Source organism: Oryzias melastigma, linkage group LG4 (assembly GCF_002922805.2).
Source record: "Oryzias melastigma strain HK-1 linkage group LG4, ASM292280v2, whole genome shotgun sequence".
NCBI lineage: Eukaryota > Metazoa > Chordata > Actinopteri > Beloniformes > Adrianichthyidae > Oryzias > Oryzias melastigma.
This window is the reverse complement of record NC_050515.1, coordinates 21,004,487-21,018,285: the sequence shown is the minus strand read 5'-3', so window position 1 is coordinate 21,018,285 and position 13,799 is coordinate 21,004,487. Positions and strand designations below refer to the sequence as shown.

The 13,799-nt window shown below is 42.6% G+C and overlaps 1 protein-coding gene across 1 annotated transcript in view; it reads left to right on the top strand.

Annotated features, from left to right (window-relative positions):
* The first annotated feature begins 514 nt into the window (after positions 1-514).
* The window catches only part of LOC112150763 (insulin-like growth factor-binding protein 3), a 22,403-nt gene continuing 9,118 nt past the window's right edge, over positions 515-13,799 (top strand). The window contains exons 1-3 of the mRNA XM_024279234.2: positions 515-967; positions 2,802-3,043; positions 7,128-7,247. Of these exons, the coding sequence (XP_024135002.1) occupies positions 604-967; positions 2,802-3,043; positions 7,128-7,247 (726 nt within the window). The 5' untranslated portion in view covers positions 515-603. The remainder of the gene's footprint in view (positions 968-2,801; positions 3,044-7,127; positions 7,248-13,799) is intronic.

Genomic DNA, 13,799 nt, shown 5'->3' with positions numbered 1-13,799 from the left:
CTAGTTGAGGGAGTCAACCCAGTCTTTTGCCCTATCAGATGATATTTAAAGCGTTGGGGTGATCATTGTAGAATCAACAAATAATTTGACTTTTTAACCATATTTTTAGATGCTTGCACAGATCAGTGACACAAATCTCTGATCAGGTGTAGGCCAAACAAGCAGCTATTATTAGATCTGTAGAGATGAAAGGAATCTACTTTAGAGTGTGTGGTGTTTAGATCAAAGCACACCAAAGACATTATGAAAGGATATGTCAAATGGGTTGATTATGTTTTCTGTCCTGTGCCATGGACACTAACTTTTTTGCATTTTCTTACAAGAAATATTGAGCTTTTCACAATAAAAGCTGGGTCTCAGTGAGGAGTCGGGCCAGCTCTCTCCAGGGACTGGATCCCTCATGTTGGGGCTCCTTGCTTACATTATTCATACGGAGGAGGGTGTGACTTGTTGGCTCCTCTACCCCCTGTATAAAACCAGAAGTTTGCGCAAAAGAAAACACAGATGGAGAAGGCTAGTCGCCTCGCCGTGTCACAGACAGTTCTCCTAAGCCCGTGTGACAACTCCCATACTGTCCCTTTGTGACCTGCTTAATCCCCCATAATGCCCAGTCTTTGCGTGCTGTGCCTGGCCGCCGCGCTGGCCGCGTTCGCCCGCCTCGCCGCCTCGGTGGGACCGGTGGTCCGGTGTGAGCCGTGCGACGCCGGCGCACTGCTGCAGTGCAAGCCGCCGCCCAAGGACTGCGCGGAGAGCGTGAGGGAGCCCGGCTGCGGCTGCTGCATGACGTGCGCCCTCGCCGACGGACAGGCGTGTGGAGTGTACACGGCGCGCTGTGGCTCCGGCCTGACCTGCCAGCCTCTGTCCGGGGAGAGCCGACCCCTGCTCGCTCTTCTGGAAGGACGGGGGGTGTGCACCAGCGCCGCGTCCACCAAGCTCAAGAGCCTCCTGGTGCCGGCGCAAAAAGCAGGTACAAAACGACGCTTTTGCCTTTGTTTTTTTGCGCGTCGGGCATGCGCTAAGACGCCACTCTCCCCATCTATGTCCAGGTTTGATCAGACAAATTTGAAGGTGAACTTTCTCTGGAAGCATACGCAGATACGCACTGCAAGCTGCGCTGCATGCATGCACACTAGAAGGGAAGGCGTGTGTGTGCGCAGCAAAATAGACTTCTGGAAGTTTGAGCTCAAACTAACTGCAAGTTGAAAGTTTATTCCTTTTATTGTTTTAGTTTGCAGCAACATTGGCCTTTCTATTCATTTGGGTGCCGAAATTTGGATTCGTGCGTAAAAGCGCAAAAAGAAAACTTTCAGACAGTTAGAGCTCAAACTAACTATGTTGAAAGTCTTTATTATCATCATTGTTACTATTATTATTATTATTATTATTATTATTATTATTATAGGTTTTCAGAAATGCTGTCTATTTTATTTCTTCGGGTGCCAACATTTGGATCCGTGCGTAAAAGCGCACAAAAAGATTGTGCGTTGAGAAAAAAACAAACAAACAAATGCTCAAAAACTTCAGTTAAAAAGCAAAGTAATGCGCAACAAAAGTGTCAGTTATGTGAGGGGGAGAGGGGGTGGACCGTTCTTGACTTCAGAGTGGTCACACACCAGCATGCAAACACACATAGCGCGCTGACCATGTGAGGAGCCAGGTGCCACCTCCTCCCCCTCCACCTATCAGCTGCACTTTTCCTAACTTTTTTATTGCAGGATCGAGGACTGATCCATAAAAGCTTTACTGTCCTGCATGTTTGACATGTCTTCAACTTGGTAGAAATAAATGTGAGACCTCTGCATCCACGGATGGGCTGAATCTGGATGAAAATGATGTTAGACTCCCCTGTTGGTCAGAGCAGTCCATTGCATCCTGGTGGTTCCACTCCTCCCAGACATTAACAAGCTCTCCTCACCGCAGTTTGTGCTGTTTACTCCTGTGCTTTTTTTTTTTTTTTTTTTTTTTTTACAAACAAATTGTGTAATGTGTTTATGTGGAAGACACTCCTTAAATCTGACTTAATTTTGAGCACCGCCCATATAACTCTTTTAAGACTTCCACTGAGTGGTTTCTTCTGGTTAGGTCTGGCTGCGTCCACGTGGTGGTGCGGTCGTCCGGGTGACAGATCCTGTGTTCAGAGTTTTTCTGCAGAATGGAACAAAAAAAAAATAGACAGAAAGCACCCTCCTCTTTTCGCCCCGACCACGTGGTTCCCACTCTGCTCTGTCTTTAACGATTTGAAAGGAAACTTTGCCAGCGCCAGAGGCTATTAATATGTCTGCTCCCCAATCTTCCACTTTACCTACCCTAATCTCCCTGCCCAACCCTGCACAAACACAGCCAACTTTTTCTTCTCTGCGCCCTTCAGATGTCTTGTTTACTCCCAGTTCCTGGTCTATCTCTTGTGGAAAGTCTGTGGACGTGTAATCGTCGTGTTTCTGCTTATTGCTCGGCTTCATCTCTGGCTCCAGAAAAGCCCACAAGGCGATGACCTAACTTTGTTTTGTCTGTTTCAGTCCAGACGTCTCAGCGGAGTTGAGTGAAAGGCCCAGCAGGCATCGATCGTTTCATGTTTTTGTAATTTATAAGGCCTGAGGTTGAGGTTTGAGGGGAAAAAAAGAGGTTTAGGCAGAAAAAAGTGATGTTAAACTGCAGCTCGATCTTCATTTTCAGACCAACATATGCCGGAGAATCATCTCATCCATATTTGATAGGTTTATAGGCGTTGAAGGGGTGCCAAAAGAGTGAGTCACAAACTCTTAGCACGAATACTGACTCCGACCTTTTTGGATTCTACACAGAAAAACTGGGAAACCACGACGACAACGATGCTAACGTGACCCAGACGGTGACGGCGTTGCCCGGTGCGGCAACGGTGGACTGCGGAGGGAAGATGGTGAACACCAGGCCTCCGCTGCACGACATCCTCATCAAAAAGAACGAGAAGAAAAGGGCACAGAGCCACAAGGTGGAACCGGTGGCAGGAGGAGTCAACACGGACACGCACAACTTCTCCCTAGAGAGCAAACGGGAGAGTGAATATGTAAGTAACTATCAAACTGCCGACAAGTGATTGATTAAGACAAACTTTGTGCGTTCTCAAAGGAGTTTCACACAAGATCTCTATTTCTTGTCACAGGAATTTAAAACCCATTCAGGACGTTTAATTAAAAATTGATGAAGTTGGTGACAAAATGTCTCTAAATGTTTTTTTGAAAGAGTAGTTATGATGTAGAAAATACACTGTGTGCACCAAAGTTTTCATTCTGATGCATCCAATTTAGGCAAATACATCCATTAACGTTTTTTGTTTTCCTCTGCTCCAATATTGCTCGCCATTTTTGTTGCACCGGTAATGTTAGCTTGCAGTTTTAAGGGCCTGTAAATGAGCAGGAGAGAGTGTAAACAAAGGGATCATGGGATATCAGTGCAGGCTTACTTCCACTTCAACTCAGATGCAAATTTCTAATGCCATTCTGCAGAAACTATGTCCAAGAAAATGACAAGTTTTGGCTAAAAATGGCATAATTATAATTAAAAGACAACTAGGAACACTTTGAAAATGGATCAAAAGATGATCCTAGTGGAACTTTAAGAAACTGCTTTCTGTCATCATCACTTTCTGCCAATCAGTGGGCTGCAACAGCGACTCCGCCCCAACCATGCCGTTCAGTTTTTCTATCTACAATGGTTGGGGGCCCTCTAAAGGTAAAGGGCAGAACTGTTTAATGGGTCAATTTCACAATGGAAAAGCTCAAAATACCGGATCGAACCGGACCGTACCAGACTGCTCAGTGGAAACGAGACTTAAGACACACTGTTTCCCTGTCTTAGCCCCACCTATAAAAGTTTGGACCCCTCCTCTGTTGTTAATTTTACTGTGTGAAAATACTTTTATTTTGAAATTCTTCTTACGTAACATTTTTTAAAGTAAATTGTAAAGGGCTATATAAACAAAACAGGGTTTGACGTGTTGTGTTTGCACCCATAGCTTTACAATCTCATTACCGTCTCAAATTTGTCACAATTTGGTTACAAATTTGTATCAATTTCTCCCAACAATTTCAGACTCCTGACATTCCAAACTGCTGATTTATTTGGATTTATTAGTGAACGAGTCAATGGGTCTGAAGAAAATGCAGCCAGACCCAAAAAATGTAATAACTAAGTCTCAAAGTCTCAATCTGATTATCTTTCGATCAATCGTGTAAGCATTCCTAGTGGTCTTTTAATTATGATGATGCCCTTTTTAGCTAAAACAAACAAACAAACAGTTGTTTTCAAGAACCTAGTTTCTGCAGAGCAGCAGAAGTTCAATAGAAATTTGCATCTGAGTTGTGGGTGGGACTGCTGGCGGGGAGTAAGCTTGCAGCAATTATCTATCATCCATTTGTTTACAGCTCCTCTACTAGCTTACAGCCCCTCACAACCCCGACCTAACATTATAGGTGCAACAAAAATGGTGAACAATATCAAAGATATCCAGCTGCTAAGTTTTGTGCCAAATGCAAACTCAATCAAGGAAAACAAAGATGTACACGTTTGTCTGCAAGTGGATGCATCAGAATGGATCGATTTTCTACATAATAGATGCACCTTTTTCCAACAGCATATTTTTCATCTGCTCTCAAATCACAACGATTTGAGCAAAAAAATTGTTATAAATGGAATTTAAGCTTAATTTTCTTCATTTATGTCCCCCATCATGATAAAAATGCCACAAGAACATGTTAAAAACACATAAAACACAATTTTCATCAGAGTGGACCTTTCATGATTTTGGAAACTAGACTAAATAGACAACTGATTGCAGTATCATAGTTTTCAATAGCTGTTTGTGTTTAAAAAAAAAATCAGATTAAACATTTGTTTTGAAGCCAATTAAAAACTGAACACCAAAGTTTTGAGCCAAAGTGAGCCAAACCCTGCAGTTCCTCAAACGACCACTTGGAGATTACTGTCAAATCTGATTACAAACTAATAAATAGAAGATCATAGCTTGCTTTGACATTTCTGGCACATTTACATGATGAATTTCAAAAACGCTGACCCTATCAAATATTTTTATGCCTTGCAACAGACTATTGTGCCATTTGCACAAAATTATTTTTACCCTGGAACGACTAATTTAGAAATGATTTCCCAACAATCACAGCAGCCTTAAAATGTAGATCTTTGGTAGCAGCTGGCGAGCTATGGCCGGCCTTTAAAACACAAGTGTAAACAGGGTGACATCCAAAGTAAATCAGATCTTCAGGATTAAAATAAAACCGGTGTCAATTCACCCATTTTAGGTTCCCAGATTGTTTCCTGGTGTTGATCCAAATAACTCCCAAAACCCAACTATATACACTCAACACATGCTGTCGTTAATTTTTCAATACACAAAGTGGTGGGTAATTGTTGACAATTTTTTAGTAGTTTTGACCACGACGTAGAACTCTTTAGCTATGGAAACATCGGGCATGTGACGCACATCCAAGAATGAGATAAACGCGTGTTCTTGAACATGCATTTCGCCCAAGGTGTTCACACCGGATAAGCAAGGAGGGTCTTCTTCTTCTTCTACTGTTTACTAGCTCTTGTCCACCACCTACAGTTGAAAGAGCCACTTCAAATGGTTGGCACATCTGGGAATAAATAGAGACGACGACCATATGTCACTACCAAATCTGAGTCTCTGGTCAAAGTAGAACCTGGTGCACCTTGCATTGTGCATTATGTAGTCTGAAAATGGTCACAGAAAACTACTACAGTCATAGGTTACTACGATCATAGATTACTACAGTCATGGAAATTACCATGGTCATAGATCACTACGGTCATAGAAATTACAACAGTCACAGATAACTACAGTCATAGAAATTTCTATGATCATAGAAAACTACTACGGTCATAGATTACTACAATTAGAAATTACCATGCTCATAGATTACTACTGTCATAGAAATGACTAGGTCACAGAAAATAACTATGATCATATAAAACTACTGCTGTCATATATTACTACAGTCATAGAAATTACTACGGTCATAGAAATTACTACAATCATAGAAAACTACTATGGTCATAGATTACTACGGTCATAGAAATTACTATAGTCACAGAAATTATTACAATCATAGAAAACTACTACGGTCATATTTTACGACAGTCAGAAATTACTACAGTCATAGAAAACTACTATGGTCATAGATTTCTATTGTCATAGATTACCACGGTCATAGAAAACTACTTCGGTCATAGATTACTATGGTCATAGAAGTTACTACGGTCACAGAAAACTACTATGGTCGTAGACTATTACAGTCTAATAAAAACTGTGTGAACATGAGAGTTTTGAACACACAAGCCTGAAATGTGCATTTGTGCAGGTTTACATAAACATTTCATTGGAAGTTGTCGCTTGAATGCATATTGAAGAGGGCGGTGTGAATGTAGAATCACCAAATCCTCTTGTAAAACCAAATCTTAAAAACCAGTTGCGTCTTAACTGGTTCCACTGGTAAACTGGAGGGGCCACGTCTGTAGAGCAGCATGAAAACTGCTTCATGGCAGGGATTTTCATACATTTGTTCCCCAGCACCAGCTTGTGTTTACGATACCGGTGTCTTTGCTATGGTAACTTAAGGGGACAACCGGTGGTTATGTCTGCACATAAATCCGTGCAGACGGCTCAGCTGATGGCGTTGTTTGAACAAAGCTATAGCGGTTCATTCTACCTTGGCCGGCAGAAACACATACAGCTGTCAGCCGGTGAGTAGGTGGTATTGATGCGGAGCACGTGCGGCAGAAAAGCTAGGTACAAACACGACAAAACATTGCAATTAGTGGTGCAGAACTCCGCAGGATTTTTTTAACCATTGTTTAGACACAATTATGTTTGATTACAAGTACTTTGTGTCAAAGGGTACTACTTCTGTACACAGCTTACATCTCATTTGAAGGATAAAGCTCTTCAATCTGGACCCACCAGCAGGATCCCTTCTGATTTCTCTCAGGTTTTTTCCTCCTTTTACAAGACAGAAATTAGTTTTAAAGATCCAATCATGTCTTCCTTTGATACTTCTCCAGAAAACAGCCATTACAAATGATCCGTTTTCTAATAATTTGCTTTGTGCCTCCAGGGGCCGTGTCGTCGGGAGATGGAAAGCATCATGAGCAATCTTAAAATCACCAACATCCTCAACCCGAGAGGCGTCCGCATACCCAACTGTGACAAAAAGGGCTTCTACAAGAAAAGACAGGTGAACGGCTCTCACACACACACACACCTGCAGACGTGGAAACAGACCCACCGCATGTCAGAACACTTCTAAAGAATCCTCAAAGACTCATCCCAACCACCCACACATCCCAGCCCTCCCGTACCCCCCCAATTTTTTTTTTTTTTTTTTTTTTGCATCCCAGGTTTCCCTGACAGCCACATCAACAGCATGTTATCAGAATGGCTAATAACCATGTATTACTGGGGTAAACGCGCTGCAGCCGTCTGACTCATGCCGCGCAGGAAGTGAAGTCGGTCAGGTGTGTTTGTGGTGTGGGGAGAGCGTGGGGGGTAGGGAGGTAAGAATGTGGTCTGGGCGTGTGTGCTGCTTGTGTGTGTGGCACGGTTAGATGTGGCAGCACGGATGGCGCTTGTTTGATGGCGGTAGTTTAGGTGGGGGGGTGAGTGAGTGGGTGTGGGGTGCTGTCGGTGAGGTAAAGAAAACAAACAGGCCGTCGTTGGTTTAGATTTTCTCGTCCGTGGTTCAGAGGATTTGGGGCCACCCATATCCTTTGAAAGACAAGGGGGGGCGAACACTTGTGGAAGGGAAGCTGGTTGGACGAAGGCAGGTGGGGCTTCACCGAGACGCGCGGGGTATCAAATGAATGCCACCATCCGGTCTGAGGGAGCTGGGAGTCTCGTCAGAAGGATTCCACGGAGCTCAAGTCCGTTCTGAGAAACACATGAGTCACTAAAAACCCCCACTGAAGGGCCATTAGTCAACCGGAGCCGTACATTTACACAAGATCACCATCTCACTTCATTCTTTCCCAGCAGCCCTTCAACCGTGGCTTTATTGTTACCGTTAATAAAGCCAAACGCTTCCTGTTTCTTTCCGGGATGTAATCCACAATCTTTTTCCTTGGAAGTGTCAGTTATGTTCTTTTTTTTTTTGGTTTGGGGGGGGGTGTTGCAGGTAAATCTGAAAGAATTATTACCAAGCAGGTGAAAGGTTGCTGCTGTTATCTGACGCTAATCAAATGCAAGATTTGCTCCCTTTTGACAGATTTCTAGGGAAATGAAAGCCAACTGCAGATTTCATTGAAAGTGAAAGTCCCATCCTGAGAGCTGACAGAATACAGATTCATGAATGAAAAAACTCTCAGAAGCAGCTCAAATTCAAGCAAATAAACTCGCTAACAAGGTAAATGAAGGAGAACTATGTTCACATTACCTTCAGCGATGCGCGGTCAAGCAACCCCTTTCAATGACAAGTTTATGCAAACGCGTGTACAGTATGTGGGCGTTTTGGGCTTCAGCGTTCACGAGTTTCTACAATCGTACAAAACTGCTAATGAACACACACTGAAAGTTATACCAGGATGACCGTTGACCAATCAGGGACTTGGATTTGGTAGTGATTAATGGTTAGTGTCCCTTTTAATTGACTGAAGTATCAACTGTTTGAAGATTGATCGTGGATGAGAAATTAATGATTGCAGTATGTAAATTATATGACAACAAGTCTTTCATATATCAGAATGGATCTGTGAAAGAAAAAGCTTGATTCATGAGATTACCACTTTGACATTTCACGTAAAATCTCTTAAACTATAGATGAATGAAATAAAACAAAAAGAAGAAGAATCCTCTCTCTGTGAACACCAGCCCGTCACATGCCTGCTATGAACGGAGCATTAAGGGTACATGTTAGTCCACTGCTCTCTTATTTAATACAAACAAGGATTATTCATTTTAACTTCATGATTGAAGCACATCCAAAATCAAAAGTTGCCTGACCCTATTTGGTAAAAGGAGGATTCACAAAGGTGTTTCCTGTACAATTTCCTATCACCTTCAAGATAAAATTATACTACATCACAATGAAAAGGGGAACAATTAAAGTCTGGTTTCATAATCTCAATTGCAACATTTTGTTCATAACAATCAGTGATAAGTTTCCAGAAAATTATGGTTCAGTTTTGACATCAAAATAGAGTAAAGACAAAGGTCTTTGGGCAGCTCGTGGCACTTGAATTGGGAACTGTTGGTACTTGACATGGGTGGCCCGTGGCACTTGACTTGGATGACTGGTGACACATCACTTGGGCGACCCGTCGCACTTGAATTGGGGGCCCTGTGGCACTTGCCTTGGATGGCTGTTGGCACTTGACTTGGCGACTGGTGGCACTTGACTTGGGTTATAGGTGGCACTAGACTTGGGCATCAAGGGGCACTTGACTTGGGTGACTGGTTGCATTTGACTTGGGCAACCTGTGGCACTTGACTTGGGCAACCGGTGGCACTCGACTTGGGTGACCGGTAGCATTTGACTTGGGCGACTGGTGGCACTTGACTTGGGCAACCAGTGGCACTCGACTTGGGCGACCGGTGGTATTTGACTTGGGCGACTGAAAGCACTTAACTTGGGGAGCTGGTGGCGCTTGACTTGGCTAACCAGTGGCATCTGACTTGGGTAATTGGTGGCACTCGACTTGGGCGACCAGTAGCATTTGACTTGGGCGACCAGTGGCACTGGACTCGGGCGACTGAAAGCACTTAACTTTCGGAGCCGGTGGCGCTTGACTTGGGTAACTGGTGGCACTTGACTTGGGCGACCACCTTTCAAAGACATTTAGTCAGAGCTGCTGCGGCGATCTAGCTGTGGCCACCCAAGTGTCGCTCGATTTTGTACTGCCGTCATTACTGCCTGTCACTTGTCTGCCACCAAGTGAACTTGAAATGTGCCTGAGCTGTCAGTGACTAATGTCAACTTTTAGAGAAAAATCGTCTGGTCACTGTAAAATTCTAACTTTTTCTTAAAATCTCCACGACCGCATCCTCCCGATAACAAATGAAACTGCATGGCCACCTGCCGAATTCGCTGAAAAAGTTGCATTTAAGTTGTGGCATCTTGAGATATATGACTGTAGTGTTTGCGATGTGGGTCGTGCAGGTAAACCCTAAAGTTTTAGATAAATACGTTTAAAATAATAAAACAACTTGAACTGTATTTTAAAAGACTCAGCTTTATAACTCTCATTTTCCTTTTTTTAATCAATGACTGAACGAGTAATAGGGCCAGTGAATGAAAAGTGGTACGTTCTATCCCCTCGTCACTCAAACCTGACCGAAAGCTTTGAAATTCCACGACCATCAAATTTGTCGAGCATGTTTGGCCGTCTGTGTGCCGGTAACACGAGCGGCTTGTAAGAGAAGTCGAGCAGTGTAGCCTGACCTCAGCTCCAGTCCAGAGAAAACTATTTTTAGCAGGAGTTATATGAATTGGCTTCCTAGTTCAGGCTGTGGATTCCCAGCTCTGACCCACTCATTAGGCTCCTCAAAGTCACCCTTTCTGCCTGTCTCTTATTCCTCATTTAACACCCATTATTACCCCCATTGTGCCCTGCCTCCTGTCATTTCTGTTGTTCCGCCTGACCGCTCCATCATTCTGCCCATCCTGCCGTTCCGCCCACCTGGCTGCTTCTCCTTCCTTGTTTGGCCAGGAATCACCCAGAAGAAAGTTGTGAATGGTCCGTTGGTGTCTGCATATGTGTACTCTTTGAGAGCGTGTGTTAAGAGGAAGAGGAGGAGGAGGAAGCTGTGGGTTGAGGATGAGCGCCAGATGTCTACGTCTGCCTCTTCCTTTGCTGGGTGCCGACAGTACCAGGCCCATAAGGACTGACTTATTGAGCGTGCCTCAGAAACCTCTGTGGAAACGTACATGCTGACCACAATGACTTTATAATAACTGACCAACCTTTTGAGACCCAGACAGCTATTTTTTACTCCGTCTCTCTGCCTGGATTGTCTCCCTCCTTGAAGTTTGGAACCAGCTCCCTTTTCTCCTCGTTGAGGGAAATAACTTTGTTTTTTCAAAGCCTTTTACATAATATGGAGATCCTTGGTACTATTTCTGTGTTGAATATTGTAACTAAAGACATTTTTCCCTCTTTTTAACTTCAAGGAAATCATTTCAGCGCTGCAAAATTTTAGATTTCTAGAGGTACAAAAATCCTTTTAGGTAACATTTTAAGCATGTCTGACACTCTTAAGAGGACAATTTACCCTCAGATCATTTGAATATGTGGCTTTTTCTGTGGCGAAGCCTGTGTTTAAACAGCACACAGATGGGATTTTTTTATAGCTGCAAGCGTCTGATTCTGTCGCTGGTGGAATCACTTTTAGCAGCGATTCCAGAGTGTAAATGTCTTCTGTGTTTTTTTCTTTTTTTTCACTCAAGGTATTGCTCCAGCTCATCTGGGCATTCAGTTTCAGAGGTGAACGTTGCCTCCAACACCATGATTTCTGAGTCTACAACAAATAAAGGGAAGCTACAGTGTGAGACCAATCGACCAGTCTGTGGAATGCAATGAAGACATTTTACCAGCTTATTTGAGGCATGGAAAGACTAAAGCTGAAAGGTTTGGGATTGAGGGAGATTTCAGCTATCTGGGTAAAACTTGGAATAGTTGACAGTCCTCCACATCAAGAAGAGCCATTTGAGACCCCCTCCTGGTGAAGTGTTACTGGCCTGTCCAACCAGGATGAAGCCTTGCTGACTAGGAGAGTTAATTTCTTAGCTGGCTAGAGAACATTTTAGAGATGGACTGATGGTTTGAGGAATGAATAGATATGGTAGGTTGGTTTTGAATGGTTGGTTGGTTTGTTTTGACTGGATGGACAGATGGTTGTGAGGTTGGTTTTGAAAGAGTGGATGGATGGATAGATGTATGGACAGATGGTTCATTGGTTTTGAATGAATGGATAGACGGATGGTTGTTGATTGGTTTGAATAAATAGATGTACCAAGTGTTGAAGCAGTGCAAATCTCACAATTTGGGCCAAAACAGTTAATTGATAGCGTCCTTTCAATGGCAGATATGAATTTCTATCGTGTCAGGAGAGTTGCCTTGATTTATCTTTATTGTAAAAACAGATTTCATCAGGCTTATTGCTGTGTCTGCCAATCAGTGTCCTTGATTGGTTCAAATATTACCTGGTTTAACTGGCAATGCACACTCAATTGGCACACGTTTTAGACGTATAACCCAAAAATATTGGTAAAAACTTGCGTAGGACTTGTTGTCAGACATGTAGGAGACCACCACCTCCATGAACCCAGAGGGCTGCATAGGTACGTTTGAAAGTGAGATTTTTGTACTCGGAGGCAGCTTGAACGTAGCTTTCTGCCAAGTTGGTTCAATCCTCAGTGCAAATACTGCAGGTCTTTTTCCAATCTCCGCAGAGTTCCATCCCCCTTTTCTTTTGTTTTTAGCTAATTTTTAATTCCAAGCTCAATTGTCCACTGACGCCTGGTCGCCGTCAGCACATTTAATGAATTAGTAATTTCTCTGTTCGTCTCATTCCTTTCAGCCTTTTAGTTTTAAACACTATTATTACCGTAAGTTCCACCTCTAAAAATACATCCTTTCCCCCCTTTGTTAAACAACCATAGATCTTTTAATAGTTTATTTTTCCTTCAAGTCCAGCCTTAATCATTCTGTCTCATCTGGTTAAGTTTAGCTTTGTAATTTCTAGCTTTTACAGCCCACTATTTAAGCTCCTATTTTTAAGGTTCTTTCATCTAACACAATTTTTTTTTTAAAGCTGGAGTTTGATTCAATTTTTGACATTTTTTTTTTATAAAGCGCAATATCCTGCAGCTATTAGCAATGCATTAGCAAACACACACAGATGCACCCTTCTTTTATACAAATACACGCGCCTCTATACATACGCACAAACACACGCTGCGTTTTATAAGCTTGTGTTTATCCTGTGGTCAAACCAGGCTCTTTTTAATGTCCGTGAAGCCCAACGGCGCTGCTATTAGCTATAAAGGCCGGCGTTACAAGAGCACGCATTCATACGCACAACACACGCATACACCCCCTCATAAAGGCTGCATTATAAATGTGCAGCATGTATAAAGTGCGTTTTTTTTTTTTTTTTTTTTTNNAGCTCCAATGTTGAGTCTGTGAGTCACTGAACGCTGGACACCAGGTCTGAGCCGAGCCATAGCTCAGAGTCTGTGGGCGCACATGCCAGAGGCACATTCTTCTGTTAAATCTGACTTTTAATTATCTAAAGACAGATCAAACTCTTAAAAAGAGTTAGATGAGTTGGTTGATGATTTAATGAGTAAAATGAAACACAACATGTCTGTAAAGAGATAATGCACATGAATTTTTGCATTTTTGATTGACTACAACAGATAAGTATTCCAGTTTATTTTAATTGGAACAAATTGTTGGTTTTCTGCTTTGAGAATTTGAACTTTCCTGTAGCGTGTATATTTCTCATTTTTAATCAGTGCTGTTTTAAAATCAAGTGTAGCCAGCGCATTAACCTTTTACACCAATAGGTGACTGGTTACAAAATCAAGTCTTCATCCATTTACTTCTAAGCTGTGCTTTAGCCAAAGCATTTTATATGGGAGGGACGCGGCAGACTTTGAAAGGGGGGGTCAAATAAAAACAGCCGATTTGAAAGCTGTGAAAAATAAGAACATCAAAAATACTTTTTTTTTTTTTTGTTACTGCTATTCATATTAAAACAGCAGTAATTTTAGCTAGGTGCCATTACACGC